Source organism: Tachysurus fulvidraco, chromosome 26, assembly GCF_022655615.1.
Source record: "Tachysurus fulvidraco isolate hzauxx_2018 chromosome 26, HZAU_PFXX_2.0, whole genome shotgun sequence".
Taxonomy (NCBI): Eukaryota; Metazoa; Chordata; class Actinopteri; order Siluriformes; family Bagridae; genus Tachysurus; species Tachysurus fulvidraco.
Genome location: NC_062543.1, coordinates 3,338,834 through 3,361,473, shown reverse-complemented (window position 1 = coordinate 3,361,473; position 22,640 = coordinate 3,338,834). Strand labels below are relative to the sequence as shown.

Sequence of the window (22,640 nt, the reverse complement as noted above, 5' to 3'; positions counted from 1 at the left end):
GACTATTTATATCTTCCTTCCTCACAAGGAAGGTGCATCTCTCATACAAGCTGTAACAGCCATCACTTTTTGTGCGTTAGATACATGCTTACACAGTTGAGTGCAAAAGTAAGTACCCCCTTCACCTCTTCACCCCTTCACCCTGCCCCATTCCCGTCTCTCTCAGTTCAAAAAAAGTATTTTATTATTTCTGCACTGGATTTTAAACAAAATACAAGAAAGTGATCCAAAAACATAAAGGGGGTTCCTTTTTCCCCCCCTACATATTTTGAACATATTTATTTCCCATACAGATTATGAAACATTTATTAAATGTTACATCTTGGTTTAAAAAAACAAACAACAAAACAAAACAACAAACAATTGTTTTCTGATAAGGGTGCACTAACTTTTGCACCCAACCAACAAAGCTCTGGTTGAAATCAGACCTCGGACGAACACGAGGCTTTCAGAAACCTACGTCTTTATTGATTAGAAAACATGAAAACAAAGAACAATATTTAAAAAAACAAAACAACAATAAAAAAAAAACAACAACAACAAAACACCATCACCAACAACAACAACCATGAATCGAAAGCAAGGCAAGTCGCCCCTTAGTCACGTCGTCCTGTGAGTGTACGGAGACTACGGTTCCCATTCGAGGAGGAAAGACGAAGAGAGGAAAGAGCAGAGGATGATGAGGAAAAGTGTACACCTCCCCAACTCCAACCCCAAATACAAGGGGGAAAAAAAACAACCAAACAAATGACCTTTTAATTCCAAAGCTCTATTTTTGTCAGTCGTGATCACTACAGAAACGTCTGACTCTTTGTATCGTGATCGATTTAAAATTTTTGATTCTAAGCTAATACTGTCTGATGAAAAGTGTTGATATCTTTGGCCAGACGGTGCGGCAGACGGCAAACGGTCTTGGTTACTGACCCACACCTTTACATCAGGACCGTTATCATGAACCATCTCACAGCTTTAACAAACAGGTTAAGTTTAGTGTAAAAATAAAGATAAAACTCTCGAATTCTCGCGATGTCTTCCAGTCTAACGTGACACAAAGCCGTAAACGTCGGACCGTATACAAGAGAGTCCAAAAAGGCCTCGAGTGCACATCGTGGATTGTCCTCAGACGACAACAACAACAACAAAAAAAAGAGTCCTTCGTTAGCGTAAACCTTCGGGATTTCGTGCTAGTAAACGTGTCGGGTGTTTTTTTTTTTGTTTGTTTTTTACGTTTTCTTCTTCTTCTTCTTGAAATCTCACTTCACAAGAGGCGGAATCGCTCGAAGAGTCAAAAAATGTTCAAAACCAGCTCAATAAATAAAATATTACTGGAATGAGGATAGGTCGACGAGCCGAAGTACAGTATGCACATTTACTGTTCTCACGCTTCATTAAAACATTTTGCATTTGCTTTGTACAAAAATAGAAGTTTGTGCCATCCAAAAAAAAAAAAAAAAATTGAAATAATTAAACCAACTAAAAGAAAGAAAAAAAATATACATAACAGTATTCAAGTTTCAAAAATAAATATTTCCCTTTTGACGCTCAGAAAAGGTTCATCGACAGTTCAGGATCAAACCCTTACTGGGACTGATAAGAATATAAACATTATATATATATAATGTATATATAGACAAAGAGAGAGAGATTTCTATATAAATAAAGATTTCATGTGTTTGTTTAGTAGGAAAGGCAGTTGGACAGAAATTCAGTGCACCAACAACACGATAAGAGTTCTCGCTCTGGGTGAGCGTCAATCACCTGGGGGAAAAGAAAAAGCAAGCTGCTGTGAGTAGGCAGGTGCCAATACTTATGAAACGCAGACAATATTATCACGTTTGACGCTTTGAAACGTCGTCATGCGCTCAGGTATCGAGGCGTCGTAAACGGCGGAGTTTCTTTCACGTCCTTTTGCATTTAAAGAGATTTTTATGAACAGATTTCGCCAATCGTTTGGACTAATGCTAACTTACCGTATTAGCTTTAAGCACAGATGCTTTAAAACACACTCATGCATTTTAACTCAGGAGCCAGAATGACAAGATCAGCCTTTAAAAGTGCTTGTTTTTTTGTGATAAATTTCAAATAGAAATTTTGACAAAAATCAAAAGATCTCTGACTTCGTTCCCAGACCGAACGAAGCGCAATTTCATCAAATTAAAAAAAACAAACAAACAAACAAAAAAAACATTCTGAAAATTCCTTTCCTACTGTAGGATCGTTATTTCTAAACCTTTGTAAAGTGAATATAAAGTAAACTCGTTCTGGATGGATTCTTCGTACCAAAAAAATTCAACAATCTTGACGTTTTATTCGTTTCCAACAAAAACAAAGGCAAACTATTACGCTGTACACGAAGGATAAATATTAGACATCGTTTACTGTTTCGACTTTATGTGCAACTATGTAGTTCCCAAAAAAAATAAAAAATAAATCAACAACAACAACAATAATAATAATAATAAAAATAAAAAAGCAAACAAAACAATAACAAAAAGTGCCAACACGACACCGGTATTTTGAACCTGTACAGTCCTCTTACACAAACAACATAAATATCATAGATAAAGTTTTTGCATAAATAAATGTTTTTTTTTGTTGTTGTTGTTTGTTTCTTTTTTTAAGAAATTAAAAAAAAAAAAAAAAAAGCAAAATACTATTTGATCGCAAGCCCTTTTCTGGCTCCAAGCCCTCATCTGGAAACAGGTCCCTTTTTATTAAAGCCTCAGCGGTTTAAATTAAAAAGAGCAGCCACGAGGCGTTAAAACACAACCCACTGAATACAGTGCAAAAGGTCTCGGGAATGTTCAGGAATTTTATGGGATGCCGTTTAAAAAAGTGCTGCACGGGACCAACCTTGTGTTTTTGTTCATAATATAATATAATATAATATAATATAATATAATATAATATAATATAATATAATATAATATAAACACAGTCAATCATGAAATAATACTTACAAAATACTTTGCTTAAAGATTATTAAAAAAAAAATTTAAAAAAAGGAAAAAAAAGAGGAACTTTTCCTGTATTTTGCTTTCACAAATTGCACGATATCGAACGAACCGACGGATCTACAAAGGATTCGATGTATAATCACTCAGACGGGACTGCAACAAAGAAGTCTCTACTTAACCACAACACTTTTGACATACTGAATATTCATACGAACGGCGTAAATTTTATTCTTAGCTCGATCTCGATCTGTGCGGACGCCTTCGAATCGGGAACAGAGGAAATTTCGCTCGTGCTTCCGGGTCACTGTGGGTTTGTATTTACCAAGGTAGAAAAGTTCAGATTTGCAGAATAGTGCATGTTGTTGGGGAAAGAAAAAAAAAAATAGGTTACCCTGCGACTGTAAGCGAGATCGTACTCCCATCAAAGTGAAGTGTAAAATCTTTTTTTTTTTTTTTTTTTTAATCACAAGCTGCTCATCCTCAGGGGAGATAAAAAAATTTCTTTCGAGTAGGAGGAATCCCAGCTGTGAGTCGCTCGTTGTTTCCGTTCGAGTCGTCCCTCACGTGTCGGGTCGGGTTAGTATTGCTCTGAGTCGGAGTCTCGGTCCTTATTAACCCGATGGAGTAAAAAGTGCAGTTCGATGTGAAACGGCTTGTAAATGCGACGCAAGGCATCGCAGTCTGTACGCGAGGAGAGAATATTTCCTTTTGGCCAGAGAACACAGCTGAGAGAGAGATCGCTCTGACATGACAAGTTGCTGTGTGAGGTTTCTCTCTCTCTCTCTCTCTCTCTCTCTCTCTCTCTTTTTCTCTCTCTCTGTGTACCGTGTCTGCGAGGTTCTGTGTCAGGACGAGGTTTCTGTTCTCTTTCAAGCCTTCTCCGGTTTTCGCTGTTCATCTTTCACAGCGACTTGAAGTAACAGAAGGGAAATGGAGAGTTCAGAGCGAAGGAAATAAAAAAAGGACCTTCAGCAGCTGGTGCTCTCGCTGCTCTTGGCCATGCTGGCCGATCCGACTGCGATCTGACAGCCGTTGGTCACATGGTTCATGACTTTCTGTTTGAGCTGCGCGACCTGCTCGCGCAAGATGCTGGCAGTAGATGCCAGGTCAGAGTTCTGTGTCTTCAGCACCTTCACCTTCTCCTCCAGGCGCGAAATGCGCTCCAGCTTCCTCTTGCGACACTTGGAGGCCGCGATACGGTTTCGCAGCTTCTTCCTCTCGGCCTTGATTCTCTCCTGGGTCTCGAGGTCGATAGGTGAGAGGGAAGGCGGAGAACCGGTTGGATCTCCTCCAGGGGGGTGAGGAACCTCTGGAACGGTTTGAGGGGCATCAAGACCTCTGCCGTGAGGGTGATGACCCTGCCCCTGGCTGGAGTGGGCTGCAGCGTGAGCTGCACTGTAAGAGAGCTGACCTCCGGGGTACGATGTAGGGAGCTGGTTGGGGTTATAACTGCTCAGGTTGGTGTAGATCGGCATGTCTGTGCTTGACATGAGGTTCCTTTGATACGGCCCCTGAATGGAGGATGATGGAGATATGGGAGCCCCGACAAGCTGGTTCTGTTTGTGCAGATCTGCCAGAGCTTTGACGAAACCGTCTGCAAAGCCTTCCTGCTCGTTTGTGGCCTGGTTCCTGTACATGAAAGTGTTAGTGGAAGAGCTAGGTGCTGGGCTTGTTGTGACCAGCCCCTGGTTAGACTGGATGATCAAGTGCTCCAGATCGGGATTGGAGAGTTTTAAGAGGTTCATATCGGACGACGACATCAGGGCGCCGTTCGGGTTGCTGTTCATGCCCAGGTTCGGGTTGACGCTGCTCCCGGCTTGGCTCTGCAGCAGCTTCAGACCCTGCGTGCCTCCAACCACTCCGGGGAAATTGTGCATGGCCATGTTCTTCTTACTCATCATCTTGTGGGTTTGATAGCGATCGTAGTCTGGAAGTTGTCCGAAGTTTGGAACGCTCGGCGTGTCATCGTGGTAGAAAGGCGTTTCCATCTTACCTGTCATTGACGCTGGACTGGGAAATCTTCATAATCTGATTAAGGGGGTATCAGAGCTGGAAGCGTTCACATTAAACATAGTCCACACCTTGTGCACGGGGGTTAAAAGCCTCTGTATGACAACCTGAAAGAAAGACACATGTGTCAATAAGAGAGAAAAACACCAAATAACTTCTCACATCATTGTTCACTCTCAGCCCAGAGATACACACAGATTAGATACACGTGTCCTATGCGTGTTAATGAGCAACTGATGAATAACGATTACAGTAAAGTCTCGCGCGCGTCTTACGGTCTGTGTAGGTGACCGGAAAACCCGACAGGACGAGTCACACAAATCACTTTCCCATAAAACGAGCGCGTACGTGTGATCGTGCGCGTGTTCGCGACTGGTCATGAATCAGACGTGAGAAATACCGTGCGAGGCGGAGATCCGTCACGCGCGCGAGCTCGAGCTCAGTCTATACGGAGCGCGAGTCCCACCGACGGCTCTGCGTCCGACGGCGTCACGGCCATATAATCCACACCGCGGTCGGTAATCACAGGACGTCAGTCTCTAATCTCTCTGTCGATAAGTTTGTGATGGTTTACAGATATGCCTGGAACAGCCGTTGTTGGTTGGTAGCGAGCGCGTGCGCCTCTCACTCCGTCTCCGCGCGACTGCGGGACTTTTCTGCTCGGCTGCTCGGTAAAACTACACGCCCTTCGCCTCCTCTGCTTCGAGCCACTTCCTGATGGCTATCCCGCTCGCAAATAGCACCGCCCCTTGCACCATTCTCGTCTTTTGATTGGTTGTGAGAAAAAAAAGCGTAACCGTTACTATGGTTCCCAGATTTCAGCTGCTCTACGGAATCGATTCTTTTTTTCGAACGAAACAGTAATCGACTCGCCCTAATTTCATTTCATCCGCTGGACCGATTCTTAGCGTAAAAACTTATTTACAGCTAACAAATACAATACCGTGTCCTTCGTGTGATGCTTATTAAGCTTATTATAGATGGATTTTTTTAGTATTGCTACTTAAATGCACATGCCTATTATTAATTAAACCCGAAATCAAATAAAATCACGCAAAACCTCAGCCTTTTCGAACAGGTTAACAAAGAGTCGACTCGTTTAGAATAGATTAATTTGTGAATCGATTCCATCCCATATTTTCAATTCAGTTTATGTGAAATCAGTCAGGTTTCTAACTCAATCCAGTTTAATGACTTGCAGAATAAATGTGAAATCAGTCAGTTTTCTAACTCAAAGAGGTTAACAAAGAGTCGTTCGTTTAGAGTCGATTCATTTGTGAATCGATTCCATTTTTTTTCCAATCCAGTTTAATGACTTGCAGAATAAATGTGAAATCAGTCAGGTTTCTAACTCAAATAGGTTAACAAAGTGTCGTTCGATTCATTTGTGTATCGATTCCATTTTTTTTTTCCAATCCAGTTTTATGACTCTCCTCCTACAATAACGTGTGAATTAACACACAGTAAGCTTGTTTTTAAGCACCCACAGTGTTGAATGAAGTAATTTGTTGTTAAGTCTACATTCGTGTCCAGATGTAGGTTTTATCATTACTGAGGGGATTTTGTTGTGATCACCACATCATTCGAATACTAGAGCATGTAGTTCTGGGAAAGTGATTTGTACTGTCACTTATTCGTCATTACCACAAGAAGATGGAAGCGATTGTTTGCACTTATTTTTCTGCATATCATGAAAAATTCGAACGTCCAGAAGATCAGAATAGAAAAAGATCAAAAGTTTACTTTTCTTTGTTTCCTGACACTGTTTTTCATACAGTTCATACAGAATAACCCCAATCAAATACAGTTGAACAAATGCACTTCAGCTGCAATACATCAGAGTAAACCTGCCATTACTGTACTGCATATAACATAAAGCATAAAACCTCTACACATCTGTTATAAATCCATTTACTCATGTCTTACGGTGATACAGTGGTAAGATTTCCCTGTTTGCTTACTGGGAAAACCCCTTTCTGATGACATATTCTGAAGGCGCATGCAGCTCTTCGGCAGGATGTGTAGAAGCTAGATTTAATTAGCACCCAGGATCTTTCGTACGGTGTATTTTGTACGGGACCTTATTTACATTTACAATGTTTCCCGTCCAGTGTCACACAGACGAGGATGAGGTTCGCATCTGAGTCTGGTTCCTCTCATGGTTTCTTCCTCATATCATCTCAGGGAGTTTTTCCTCACCACCGTCACCTCCGGCTTGCTCATTATGGATCGATGTTATTTCTATACTTCCGTAAAGCTGCTTTGAGACAATGTGAATTATCTATAAATAAATAAATCGAATTATTTTCATCGTATCATCCATTGTACACAAAAAAACGGAGGAACGCTTTGAATGAGAGATGAAGCACATGAGATGAATAAACCACGATGTCTGCGTGCTGTTATAGAGTTAGTATTACCACAACAATGATGATTCTTTTCCAAAAAAAAAAAAACACAGTCCTGAAGAGTTTTATTCCTCTTTTATTCCTCTTATATTACAGACATTTGCCAGCGAATGAAACTTTTTATTAAAGAACTGACAAATCATATTGGTTATGCTTGATGTTCTGGAACGTCTGTAAGACAGGTTTGTTCCTGTTATCACTCAGCTATAAAAAGTCATTTCCTCAGCAACCTCATTTTTTTAAGTTACAAAGAAAAAAAAAGAACGCATGAAGACTTTCGTGCTACCAAAATAAACGTTCGGTGAGCGAAAGCTGAAAAACTCTGACGCTGGAGACTCCTTCCATCAATAGTCCTACAGAAAGCCAAATATAGCAGCTTGTTATGGTGGCCATTTTTCTTTCTTTCTTTCGTTCTTTCGTTCTTTCGTTCTTTCTTTTTGAGGATTTCTGTATGGAGGCTAAATTTACATAAAAAGCTGCTGATGAAAAATTATTATTGTTCTTCTTGTTGTTATTATTATCTGTATAATATTCAAATATTTAAAAGCAATAGTTAGGTTCATTTGTTCTAAGGAAAAATACACCACACGTTTGAGGTTTAAAAAATGGCTTGTAGTGTTTAACAAGTAAAAAAAAAAGTGAATTATAGAAAAAGAAATAAAATCATAGGCTAGTTTCAGTTTTTTGTTTTTTTTTACCTGAACTACCGAGTTTTATTGTGGTAGTCGAGTGAAGTTTCTACTGATCGTATCGGCAGGTGAAGAGGTGAAGGTGTTTGGAGATGCTGTTTTGGCCCGTTGAAGGTTTCAGTGTTACGGAGTGTGTGTTCTGTGCTGACAGGGTTGAGGACAGTACAAATGCCTGAAGCAATAACACTGCTACCCTAAACCAACACGGAGGCTACATCTCACCCGTCTGCATGAGTTAACCGCTCTAAAGGTGATTCGCTGCAGGATATTATTCCTCTATCCAGTCCAAAACACACACACACACACACACACACACACACACACACACACACACACACACACACACACACACACACACACACACACTCCACTCAAACACATACACACTCACACACACTCCACACACTCCACACAAACACATACTCCACACAAACACACACTCCACTCAAACACACACACTCACACCCACACTCTCACACACACACATGCACACTTACACACTCACGCAAACACACACTCACTCACACACACACTCCACTCAAACACATACACACTCACACACACTCCACACAAATACACACTCCACACAAACACACACACTGACACATACACACACACAAACACACACAGACACACACACACACACACACAAACTCTCACACGCATACATCTTAGCTGCTTTCACACCTGTTAGTCCATTTGCTGAGTCTGAATCGGAGCCAAATTGATACTTGTGCTGCTATTTGACTTAGTTTATTTTCACAGTGTAAAGCAAAAGCAAAGTAAAAAGCGAGTGTTTAAATGTCTGGGTGGCATTCAAGCCGGAAAACATCCTCGTCTGAAAACACTCTCATTAGTTGGTTAGAATTATGACGATGGAAATCAGACAAACTCAGAGCTGGTGCAAAGTGATTCGATTATTACGTCATTTTGTTCATGTGCCACATTCTGGATTTAATTTCTGTATATTTTTCACTTTAACATATCCTGAAGTTATTTCATTTCTCCTCTGGAGATACTGGAAAAAATTCACAACCTAAAAAATCAAACAAAAAACACACACACACACAGCATTTTTGCTTCAAGTCACATTTTGTTCGATTCGATTCACAAATTCAGTGATTCGATTAAATTCAATTCCATTCCTTGATTCAGAGTCAAATTGCTCTCTCACTGAATTCTCCCAGAAGTGGACCGACATCACCTCGCTCGGACGCTCCTGGACCGGTTGTTTTGGTCCACACCCGAGCTATGAACGCTGTGTTCTCACCTGCCAAAGCAGCTACACAGAGGCGGAAAACATATCAAAATACCATTCAAACGGCATAAATGCTGCATACGTGAACACACCTTAAAATAATAATCGGTGTCTTCCTCCGTTGTCATGCAAGAAAGAACAAGAAACTCCTATTTCACAACCCCAATTCACAAACTTTGCAAATAATCAAAACTAAGTGTAAAATAAAATCCTGTTACGACAGATGAAAGAGAGACGTCGACGAACCCGACTTTCAGATTAAACGTAACGTGCCGTAACATGAGTTTATCATTTCAAAGGCGAGCGCAGACTTATTCTTCGTTTCCCGATACGACGTGAAGCGCATGGGAGAAATAATCTTCCAGTCTGTTTAGTCTCTGATGGCAGAAGAGTTTGTGGGGTGTGATGTAACGAACAGCCACCTTGTTTCTGCGCTCCGCATTCACGCTCTCCATTTATCTCGGAACTGAAAGGCTTAATAACGGCCATCTCGGAGCCGTAGGAAGGAAAATAAAAAATAAAGCCAATCCTCTTAGCTTCATGAAAAACATTCTTGCTTTTAACACCACAACAGGTCTGCTATTTTATTATCAGCAGGAATATTCTATTTAATCATACTGCCGAGCGGCAGCCAATGGCCGAGAGTCAGCGCTGAGTGGAAAGCCATTGTATCAAGAGTCCATTAGCTACTTTCACTCTATTCATTTCATTCAGCGAACATGTTTTAGCTCGTCTTAGGCTTTCTGAGCTTCGTGGAGATCTTTTCCTAGTTGATCACATGGTCAGGGTGTATTTTAATAGCTGATATTTAATAGATGTGTTGCCTGATGCTTGGATCATGGTAGAAGTTAGTTATTGGCACTAAATCTGCTTACAAACTGGGGAAATGTTTGCAGATGTCAATGGATCGTGGATGTCGCTGTTTCTTTTCATTGCATAAACTTATCCGTCACAACCATTAAAACTTATCATATCTTTTCCCTGAACTTTGGTCGCTTGAATTGCTGCTAGTTTGCGAATATAAGACTAGAGCTATACGAAACGACAAAATCGTATAAATTCGAACTAATTCGATCGACGATCGACACTAATTCAGTTTAGATTTTATATAACCTTATTTAAAATGTTCCTTTTATTCGAGTGATCTTGAACAAATTTCAGTTTAATCTGTCGACGAATTTTAGTCCGATTTTCTGGTCGGCTAAGAATTTTTATCTTTTTTCGAATACTTTATGGTCAATTTTGTTCAGTTTCACACAGTCGTATGAAATGATACAAATGCTAACTCCTCCCATAAATTATGACCCTTAACTTATTCGCCTAATGCGATCTGTATATTGAACCGACGTCGTGGCCGGTACGGTACTTTGCTACAGACGCACATCGACCTACAGTTAGAGAAGGACGACTGGAGAAGCTCTCAGCTGTTATTCCTGCGCTACGTTCACGAGACAACACTGTAGAAAAATAATAAAAGGGAAGAGAAAACAAAGCACGCCTCTCCTTAGGCCCGCTCGGTGTTTATTTACCCGCTTGGCTGCCACAGATATTAGTGGAATAAATGACCGTGTTCAGGACGAGAGGCTTTTGAACAAACAGCCAGTGAGGTAGTGTCTGAGCGTGTAGAATAAACACACATTTGCGTCTAGCTTTGAGGAGTGGCTGGTCAGTCGCCAGTTTGTGTGTGTGTATGTGTGTGTGTGTATGTGACAGATTATAGGTTAGTGGTCGCTCTCTTTGCCTGACACTCGCTTCTGGGCAAAACTACAGTGCAAGTAGGAGCTGGTGTATGGAATTAAAAACTGTTCGTAACTTAGATTCCTGAACTTGAGCCGAAAAACCAGAGCTGCCAGAAAAACGTCTTAATAAATCAGTAGAGGCCTTTATAAAATCTGGACCCAGTTTATATCTTGTTTTCTACTTCATTACCCCTCATTTTAAGTTCACTACTAAGCAAAGATCAATTTCAAACCTATCCCGCTGTTATATGTCTACAGACATACGTACTAATAATACAACGTCAATAAACAGTGTATATTATCTGTGTTTCTCTTAAGCGTGTAAACAATCCCGTCCAAAGAGACCTCGATAGCCGGTGTGTGCGTGTGTGGAAACGATGAGAATGAGAGTTCTTTGTAGTAAGTCATATCATTTGACTCGATTCCTCTTGGTCCATAATGACTCAGCGATATTTTTACAGACACACAGGGATTTCCCGCCTTATTTTATGTTCTAGTTAATAAACCAGGCCTATTAAAATCAGCAAGGTGCTACTGACAAATACTCCTGCGTACAGTATGTGCTGTGTTTAAGAGATTTTAGTTCTATTTATTCAGGTAATTGTTTGCCACGCATGCCGAGTTAACTGTTAACACATGACTCACCGATCCTAAAAACATCAGAGGTTTAAAAAAATTAGCATGGAAGCACCGAAGCGGTTGAAATCACACACAAATCACATCTATGTGTAAAAATGACAGGTGACTCCCATGTATCAGTTTATTTAAAAGAAGCGAGTCGAAGAGCCGAATCAAAGAGTCGACACGTTCGCAGATGACGCATCACTACGACACAACATAGTTGAGTGATTTGGGCAGGGACGATAGGATAGAGACACCTCTCTTAACTTGAGCAGTGACATTTCATGCTAGCTTTTGATGAGTGTTATTTGATATCTGAGGTAATATCCTGCCCATGAGATGTGGAGCTCCAGTTTAGCGGGCCACCTCATTCCCCAGATGACTCATGCTCCTTTCTGGTTGCCACAGAAACATTGGTTTGGTTGAATGTCAAGTTCGGACATGGTTTGGAGACATCAAATGGCACGAGTGAATGAAAGAGTTGAGAAGCGAAGAAATGCGAAAGGAAATTCAGAGGATATTCTGTTTACTCGTTATTAGTCGGTGAAGACGTTACAGATGAGGGACAAATTAATGGAAAATTAAAACCTCCAGTGGCTCTGTTTTGCTATGGAGCACAATTCATTTCTTTCTTTTATCCTACATTTCTATCCTGATGGGAGTGGCCTCTTCCGCTTGGACTCCGCCCCAGTCCAAAAAAAGACAAGGGCTCATTTACTAGTTTGATGAGATGAAGTAAGTCATATTCTATAGCTTTTACAGTCACCTGATCTGGGATTTCGGACCGATGCTTTAAACAGAGATTTACACCATTATTATTATTATTATTATTATTATTATTATTATTATTATTATTATTATTATTATTATTATTATTATTATTATATTTTCTGAGAACAGTGTTTGTTGCTCCAGATACATTTCCAGAGACTTCCAGAGAATCAATGCCAGCATGCAATGAAGCTGTTCTGGTACAGTAGCTGTTGGTTACAACTTTTTCATGTTTGTTCTTCAGAGGAAACACTGCATGAATCCAATATGGCATTACAATGCTGAAAAAATGCTAAAGACACTGTTGTAGAAAGTAAATGATTTATAATCACACTCACAGTGTTACCCAGATAAGATTCCCTCGAGTCTGATTCCTCTCAAGGTTTCTTCCTCATATCGCTTCATATTGCCACCATTGCCTCTGGTTTGCTCAATAGGAATAAATATGAATTAAAACTTTTTTATTTATTTTATTTTTTCTTATTGGTCCTTACATCTAACATCACGGCCGGTCATCATTGATTTGGATCATTATTAGCTTCTAGTACACTTGTCATTGCTGTTACTGATCCTAAAATTGTGCTGAACCCCAAACGTATTCCATCTGCTCTCTGGCTCGGTTTGAAAATACAATTTGATTTGAGTGCTCTTTTTTTTTTATTTGGTAAACCATTCGCCAAAAAGTCCATTTAGACTCCCCCTCCACTCCGTTCCGCTCCATCCTTCCAGCGCTCTCTGAAGTGGGCTGTAAAAACAGCGCTGGGTGTGCTCCGGCTTAAACGCCTGGCCTCGTGCCCTCTCAGCATCACTCAAAGCGCCCTAATGAGGCCTGGCAAGAGCAGGCTTGATTTATGCTGGTTCTGCTCGGCGACAGACAGAGGCTAATTAACGACAGCAGCTCCCATGCTGAATACAAAGTGGCCAGTGTGTCAGCGGACAGAACGGCAAAACCGTCATCAGAACATGGCCGAGAGTGGCTGTGGACACAAATATATTACAGACCGTTGGCTGGACCGTGACTGGTTTGAGTGACTGGGTAGAAGTCCTTGCTTTTCCTGTTTGGTCCACGCTTGATCCTGCATTGCATTTTTGGCTGCCATTAGTCTAAAGTGTTTTGTTGCTCATTCAAGCGCAGTAGTTAGCTGTTTGACTCACCTTTTATTGATGTCATACCGATGATGATGACGAGGCTCCAGCCTCCAGCTCCTGCCTGCTCAGAGCCTACCCACGGACAATCCGCAACTTAGCATGAATGGGGGAAGTTGCACAAAAAATACACACTTGATGAGAATTGGTCTATGTAGTCAAATTCATTCTGGGATCCAACAACACCAGACCTAATCATTCCCTCTAAAATTGATTGATTGATTGATTGATTGTTGGAAAACACTTCACTTGGTGAAAATGTAAGTACATAATTCTTTTTTTAAAACTCCAACCAGAATAGAAACATTCATTCATTCATTCATTCATTTTCTACCGCTTATACGAACTTCTCGGGTCACTGTGTCTATCTCAGGCGTCATCGGGCATCGAGGCAGGATACACCCTGGACGGAGTGCCAACCCATCACAGGGCACACACACTCTCATTCACTCACACACTCACACACTCCGGACAATTTTCCAGAGATGCCAATCAACCTACCATGCATTTCTTTGGACCGGGGGAGGAAACCGGAGTATCCGAAGAAAACCCCAGAGGCACAGGAAGAACACGCAAACTCCACACACACAAGGCGGAGGCGGGAATCGAACCCCCAACCCTGGAGGTGTGAGGCGAACGTGCTAACCACTAAGCCACTGTGCCCACAGAAAAGAAACATATATAACGATAATGATTTTCTATGAAAGCCGCACAAAAGTTCGACACACCCGAATGCAAGGAGACTTCGGCTGAATGCCTGTCGCGATGTCGTCATGATACAGTTTTTTATAGTATATTCAATTTCTTTATATTTATCAATGTAACACTTGACATTGTCTCAAAGCAGCTTTCCAGAAACATGGAAACAAAATGAAAATTCTAAACCTTAAAATTAAAGTTAAATGTAAATAATTAAATTTCTACAATCGATTATATTCGAGTAAATCTGTGAAAACAAGACCTCCTGAGGAACTAATAGGTCAGTGTAATTTCTGAGATCATTTCTGAGACTTAACATTAATTCCTTCTTGCCTCTTCAAATGTTAACTGATGAAAAAAAAAAAGTTAACTGATGAAGAACCGAACACAAAGCTGACCTACTCCATGGTAGTTTAAAGACAGTGTGATGGTTTCCAAGTGGTTCTCTTCTTGGTACTTGATAATGCGTATACATACTGATGCTAGTACAGGAAATGAATACTCAGAATTAATCAGTCAGGGTTTCAGTACTCAGTGCTTACAGAACTTACGTGCTCTCAAACCCTTGTTCTTCTCTCCTCAAACTGTCTACTAAGGTCACTGTGTACATACCAGAAGGTGTTTTACCAGGATGCTTGTATTGTCAGAAAGTGCAAACAGACAGAAGTGCAAAGATATACAGATATGAAGATTGCTAAAGTCTATAAGGTCCATATATCGGTCATCTGTGAACTGTGTGATACAGTATCAGGCTGCTCTACTTCATATCTCTGCACTGCTCCTGGCTCAAGGCAAAAACAATACAAGGCTAAGTGCATATTTTAATATCTGTAATATCTGTCTGTACACAATGTCTTCTACTTGTTTTTATTCCCTGGTCTAGACTTTCTTAAATAAAACTTGCAAACTTTTTACTTTATTTATTTTACTAAACTAGAATTCCGGTGCAAGTGTTTTAAAAAGGAAAAGAGTTTATGTTTTATTATTACCACAATTGGTGGCATCATAGAACACTCCATCCATCCATCTATCCATCCATCCATCCATCCACCCATCCATACATACATACATCCATTTTCTGTAACACTTGTAGCCTGGAGCATATCCCAGGGGAACTCGGGTCTCGGGTGTGGATGGGACACCAACACATCACACACACTTTCACACACCATTCACAATGACATTAAAAATGTTTGAAGGTTCCAGAACTTTGGCACTGGCCTTCCTTGGACTACTTTGCTGATGACATGCCACGTTATAGCTTTAAGGCAGCTCAACTCAAGTCACAATCATATAATTATTTTACAATATTCTACAGTAAAATCATCCAGTGTAAAGCTTGTTTATATTTTAAGGACTATTTGGTTAAAATTCTTACCATAAACTGCAGCATCTTCACCATGTCCCATTGATTGTACAGTCTTCAAACAGCAGAGAATGTATTACTGTTTTGAAACGTATTCATTAAAAGTTTTAAGTGTTTCTCCTAATGAAGAAATTCTAAGAAAATTCATAGAAATGTGGGTGTTTCCCTTAAAGATCAATGAGAAGATCGTAGTAAAGATAAAGTTATTCATAAAGCATATTAACCCTTAAAACATCTCATAAGGTCAAAAGTGTTAGGAGAAGAGAGGAGGACTTTAAAGAGGCTTAAGAGTTCCTTTATCTCCAACACAACAGCATTATATATAATATTTCTGCGCTGTGTAGATGTTTACATTTACCTTTGCATTACATTTATTACATTTATAACACACACACAGATTTTATCGCATCTCTGATCTGGTCGGTCACTAACGCAACCCCTATTAGATATACAGTAGTCTCAAATATCTTAACATAGAGCAGAAGTGAAGGTTTATAATAGAACAGATTTTAATCCCAGTCATCAAAAGAATATATTTTATCTCCTCTTTAAGATAAAAGTTGTATTTTTCTTGCACAGAGTTGCTCTGAGATAGTAGAAGATAATAATCCTAGTTAGAAATTTTTAAGCTAAATTAGGAGATCTCTGAGAGTCTTTATGAAAACGAGTCCGGGTTTGAGAAGAACGATTCAGGGATTAATAGAGCATCTGACGCACCATGGTACACTCTTAATGATTTTGTGAAATGAACAGTGGAGTCGTGGGAGAATGAATCTGACCTCGGTCTGCTGTCTGACCGAACAGCACCTCTTCGTTTTCAGTGCTTGGTGTTCATCCATCCAGGCATCCATCCATCCATCCATTGTCTCTAGGCAACCATTGATGATGATGAAATGCCAGCGGTTCTGTCAGTTAATCTGATACGAGAGACTTGGGATGAAAGTGAACTAAAGCCACATGGGGTTGAGTGAAGTGTAATGATGTCGTAGAGGTAGAGGTAAAACTATAGATCTAATAATATAAAAAAAAATAGAGTTCTCTGAAAATTTTGCTCTCTTCTAAATCCATGAATATGAGCAAAAGAAACAACAACAACAACAACAACAACAAAAATTCCTCTTATTCCTCATTTCAAGTGAGAGAGAGAGAGAGAGAGAGAGAGAGAGAGAGAGAGAGAGAGAGAGAGAGAGAGAGAGAGAGAGAGAGAGAGGGAGACTCAGGGAGATATAAGTACTATTTGTGATGCTTAATTCATTTTGACACTTGGAAATGTTAAATCCCCGGGGCTTCTGCACACGCTCATGCTTAAGTAGGTTAAATAGAACAGAAGCTCCTGGGATCAATTTCAGCCTGCATGCTGGCATAAAAATACAGACTCTTCTATTTTTGAACTGTGTATACTCACAAATTAGCAAAATATGCAAAAAAAAAAAAAAAATGCAGCACGAGGAAACAAAATCGAGTGTTAAAATGTTAACATCAAGGTAAATAGGCCAAATTATACAAAACTAAACTAAACAAAACAAAAAACTAGCATTCGAGTAAATAGTCTTTCATACAAAGACGTTAAATGGCTACAATACTAAAATATTTCAATAACAAATAAAATAACATTATTATAAATATGCAATCCTATAATTGTAGAATATAAACTAGCTTGATGGTAAGGAGCTTGTCCTGAAATTATAGTATAGTATAGTAATATGTATACTAGCATTATATTAAACAAGCTAAAATATAAACTAGCATTAAAGTAAACTTTCCTTATTGCTAGCATTAAACAGGCTAACCTTTGGATATTACCTATGGGTTAGCATTGTGTTGTTTAGGCTAACTAAAATATAAACATTTTAGTTATTAATACCAGATAAAATATAAACTAACATTATGTTAAAATGGCTAAAATATAAGCTAGTGTTCTAGTAAAATATGGAAATATGGAAAATATGGATTAGCATTGTGTTGATTAGATTAACCCTGATAGATTAGCATTATTGTGATTATTGTGACTGTATTACTAGCGTTACATTTACCTGGATAACTTCTAGAACTAGCATTACAGTACAACAGGCTAAAACATATATTAACCTTATAGTAAACATTGCATTCTGTAGTTGTGCTAAATACACTAAATATAAATGAGCTTTAAAATGAACAGGTTAACGGCTAGTCTAGTAATTAGCATCATAGCAAACTGGTTATCTATACCGTATAGGCAAGAGATTTGAGCTGGTTTAGTAAATAGACAGTATTTACATGTAGTGTTTGTACATTGTGTGTTTGTGTGAGTGTGTGTGTGTGTGTGTGTGTGTGTGTGTGTGTGTGTGTGTGTGTGTGTGTTTGTGTGTGTATGTGTGTGTGTGGTGTTGAACAGGCATAAAGCAGTCTGTGCATCTGTATTTTAATTCACTGTACTGTGAAGTATCGAATGGAATAGAAATAGTTCTGTAGTCATGTGTGTGTGTATGTGTGTGTGTTTGTGTGTGTGTGTGTGTGTGTGTGTGTGTGTGTGTGTGTGTGTGTGTGTGTGTGTGTGTGTGTGTGTGTGATAGATTTAAATATTCTTGAGCCTGAAAAATAGCTGTGTTGAATGACAGATCACGATTCCATAAAGAACTGTTATGGACTTAAAACTACAACATCATTTTAATGTTGGTTTAATACTAACGAGAAAGAGATTAGCGTCAGATTCATATGTCAGATGTTAGAACATTTAATAAGAGCAAGAGCTACAGGCAAGAGCAAAGTGGCTAAAATATAAGCTAGCATTATAGTATACAGGCTAAAATATAATTTAGCTTTTTATATAAAATATAAGCTAACCTTATAGAAATTTGTATTATACAGTACTAAACATTAGCATTATAGGAAACTAGCTTAAGCTTACCTTAATAAACACGCTAAAATATAAATTAACATTATAGTAAACAGGATAAAATACAGGATATATATACTAAACATTATTGTAAATTAGCATTATGGCATTATTATATAAGCTAACCGTTTGATATACAGGCTAAAATAGAAACTAGCATTATATTTAATAATACTAAATAGAAACTAGCATTAGAGTAAACTGCCTAACCTATGGATTAGCATCATGCATTAGCTAACTGTTTTACTAGCATTAGAGTAAACAGGCCAAACCTTGAACTAGCATAAAAGCATATTGAAACATATATATATATATATATATATATATATATATATATATATATATATATATATATAAATATATGATAAAAAAAAATCATCATATAAACAGTGCTATATAAGTGCACAAATGTACTGTTATTTGTTTTTGTTTTTTTGTATTAAATGTTTATTGTGTTTTTTTCTCTCTGCTCTTATTCATTGTTCTACTTCAATGTTAGCATTGTTTTTCCCTCTGCAAAAAAATCCAGTGACAAATGGGAAAATACCTAATATATTAATTCCACGAGAGAGCCATGTTATAAAAACACCAGCTGTATTGTCTGAGTCAGGATTCTGAACTGATCCAGTTCCTTCATGTCATGAGACTAAGTGAGGGCTTGAACTCAACATCACCCTCCAACTGGTTTACTGTCCAAACACAAGCTCTGCTAACACGAAGCCTTGTGTGAGGACGTGTCTAGTCGGAGCTCCATTTTATCGATTTATTTTGTATTGATTATGATTTCTTATTTATTTACTTATTTACCAATACCCTTGTCTTTTTTAATTAATTGTTCATTATCAAGCACGGTGGCTTAGTGGTTAGCACGTTCGCCTCACACCTCCAGGGTCCTGGTTCGATTCCCTCCTCCGCCTTGTGTGTGTGGAGTTTGCATGTTCTCCCCGTGCCTCGGGGGTTTCCTCCGGGTACTCCGGTTTCCTCCCCCGGTCCAAAGACATGCATGGTAGGTTGATTGGCATCTCTGGCTCTCTGGAGCTGATGGAGTGTGTGAGTGTGTGAGTGAATGAGAGTGTGTGTGTGTGTGTGCCCTGTGATGGGTTGGCACTCCGTCCAGGGTGTATCCTGCCTCGATGCCCGATGACGCCTGAGATAGGCACAGGCTCCCCGTGACCCGAGAAGTTCGGATAAGCGGTAGAAAATGAATGAATGAATAAATGAATGTTCATAAATGATTCAGTAATTACAGTGAAAAGGTGAGAGAGATATATAAATCTATCTATATATAAATCATGAGAGAAATATAAATCTGTACCTGTGTGTTGGCCCTCAATTTAATGTCTAATAAATAAATACATAATAAATCATCTATAATAAATTCAAATATATACAATTAATTAAAGCTGTCTAACATGTTTAAATGCTTAGGGATTTATAATGGTATTAATCAAAGTGGCGCTTCTGTGTGTGTGTGTGAGAGAGAGAGAGAGAGAGAGAGAGAGAGAGAGAGAGAGAGAGAGGGAGGGAGTGCAAGGGAGAGAGAGAGAGAGAAAGAGAATACTTTCTGTAGAAAACTCCACACTGCTCGAGGTCCATAGTCGTGATACTGATGCTTGGTCAACATTAAAATGGCCATTTTGGGAATAACAGACTGTAATAAACATGTCAGATTCCTGGGTGCTGAAGGATGGAGCTGTCTGACAGAGCGCAGTAATGGAGCTGTCTGATGGAGCACAGTAATCACAAGGCACGGAGGAGACACAGCCGTTATCTCTCTGCTCTCCTGACCCAAAGGTTGTAAGATCAGATCCCACACTGCCACACCGAGTACGACGAGCAAACCCAACACCCTGCTGTGCACAGCTTCCTGCTTGGACTCGCCTCATTTAGATAAAAACATCTATCAAATGAACGTGAGGATAGAGGGCTTGATAATGGCGTGTCTCACTGTCACTCAGTGAGTCAATCCTCTCTTGTAATTGTCTTCTCAGGATTTGATGCACAGTCATACTTTTGTACTCGAACGGTTGGTGGTTGTCAAACTGATTTCACTGTTCGCATGATGTTAAGGTCACGCTAAATGGGAGCATTTCAGAATGACTTTTAACTATTTGTAGTCGTCTCTGAGATGTAAATACAACAGCAGATTTTTCTTTTCACTGCTATATCATCGCTTCTCTGATGTTTATCAAACCAGCCTGGATTTCCCTCAGTTAGTCTAATCCAGATTGGGACTCTCCCTTTTATTAGTGATTAAACCTAGCGCGGTCGGATTTATTAATTTATTTTACAGCAAAACACTTTGCTACTGTAGTTCACAGGATTGTACTGTAACTGGTGATTCATTGGATTTGTTTTATTTGTTGAATCACTGCAAGCTGATTGAGGAAAGTGGGTTCTCAGCGGTTAAGCCTTACTGCTCACTTGTTTCCTGTTTCGACTGTCTGGCGCTTTAAAAGAAAACATCAGCCAAATGAGCAAATGTAGTGGATTTATATCTTGTATTGTGTAACTTAGTTAATACTCTTATTATATGTTCAATTCAATTCGATTTCATTTGCGTAGCGCCTTTTAACGACGGATGTCGTCTCTAAGCAGCTTTACAGAACGTAAGAAACATAATACGTAAAGTTTAATATTATACAAAGTTAAATAGTACACTAAGTTTAATATTATACAAACGTTCAAGATTAATATTAGACTTATGTGTTATATGTGTTTGTATTTATCCACAATAAACAAGTCTTAGGTGACTGAGGTGACTGTGGTGAGGAAAAAGTCCCTCAGAAGGAAGAGGAAGAAACCTTGAGAGGAAACAGACTCAAAAGTGAACCTCGTCCTTGTTTGGGTGACACTGCAGGGTGTGATTATAAATAAACAGTCCGACAATTGTGTATCGATGAGGAGGTGGTTGTATGTAAAAGGATTTACGTTAAATAAAGCAGTAAAGTACAGGAAAGTTACTGGAAACATACAGTGATGTTCTTGCAAATGTGGACTTTAGAAAAACACTATTTATTTGTTTGTTTGTTTGTTTGTTTGTTTGTCTATTTTAAAAAATTAAGAAAAAAATTTAAATCAGTAATGCAGACATAGAAATAAATACAAGAACAAGTAAAATATTTTGAGCATGTTGGATTTATGTATTTGTTTGTTTGTTTGTTTGTTTGTTTGTTTGTTTGTTTAACCTAATGGTAAAAAAAAGTTTGCATTTAAGAAAAAGAAAATGTAATCTATAATGATATATAAGAAAATATCATTTTTCATTATAGTATTATAAAATCAAATCAATAAATAAATAAATAAATAAATAAATAAATAAACAAACAAACAAACAAACAAACAAATAAATAAATAAATAAAAGATGTTCAAACCATTTTAGTTGTTCTCGTATTATTTTCTATGTACTGATGAGAATCTTATTTTTTGCTGGTTGCTGGTCTTCTTTGTATCCCACTAGACTTTGTCCATTGTACATCTATATAAATTTATACACATCTGCTAATAAACTGCAGGTTTGGGGCTACATACAGTATGTGTGTTCACTGTCTGCTTTGAGAGACAAACACACGTCTTCTTCTGGAGGCTTTTTCGATCCACATGTGATTAAAGGCTCAATACGGAACGCTGACGAATTTTCAGCTAAGATACATGTCTGTACTGAAGCTGAAGAAATTCCCACATCATCCTGAATAATGGAGTGTTTCTCATTGTGAGTGTTTATAAGTGAGTGTGTTGGTACGAGTATAAGGTTTAACGAGGATACAAATCAACATAATCACGGCCCCACGTGAAAATAAAACCACATGATGATACATTTCATCATGTTTCGCCTCACAAACTTACATACACATGACCTCATAAACATACACAAACATTTTTGTGAAATTTTTGTGTCAAAAAAACCACGTGTGTAAATGTCATGTGTGAATCATGTGAATCAAAGGTCTTGTAACTTTACAGTAAGAGTCGGCGTGAAGAAAAGATTAACCAGAGAGCATGAGAGTCATCTCAGGGAAGAGAAAGAGATATGAGATGGGTGAAAGGTTAGAGACAGAGAAAGAGAGACGGAGGGATGGAGGGAGTGGTGCAAAGATGTG

At 38.9% G+C, this 22,640-nt stretch overlaps 1 protein-coding gene and 1 long non-coding RNA gene across 5 annotated transcripts in view; one reads left to right on the top strand and one right to left on the bottom strand.

The window, feature by feature from the left end:
- LOC113641253 overlaps window positions 1-22,640 on the top strand; it is a 77,460-nt gene that overhangs the window by 19,340 nt on the left and 35,480 nt on the right. The window lies entirely within an intron of this gene.
- On the bottom strand, window positions 265-5,785 carry june (JunE proto-oncogene, AP-1 transcription factor subunit). 3 transcript variants are annotated; one of them, XM_027143797.2, is made up of 2 exons: window positions 5,243-5,785; window positions 265-5,074 (listed from the first exon to the last, which is right to left on the bottom strand). In XM_027143797.2, exon 2 carries the CDS (start codon window positions 4,955-4,957, stop codon window positions 3,926-3,928), a length of 1,032 nt encoding a protein of 343 aa, XP_026999598.1. In that variant the 5' UTR covers window positions 4,958-5,074; window positions 5,243-5,785; the 3' UTR covers window positions 265-3,925. The 3 variants fall into 3 exon arrangements, with proteins under 3 accessions (XP_026999598.1, XP_026999585.1, XP_047665079.1); XM_027143784.2 differs by having other exon boundaries at window positions 5,368-5,765; XM_047809123.1 differs by lacking the exon at window positions 5,243-5,785 and adding an exon at window positions 5,163-5,181.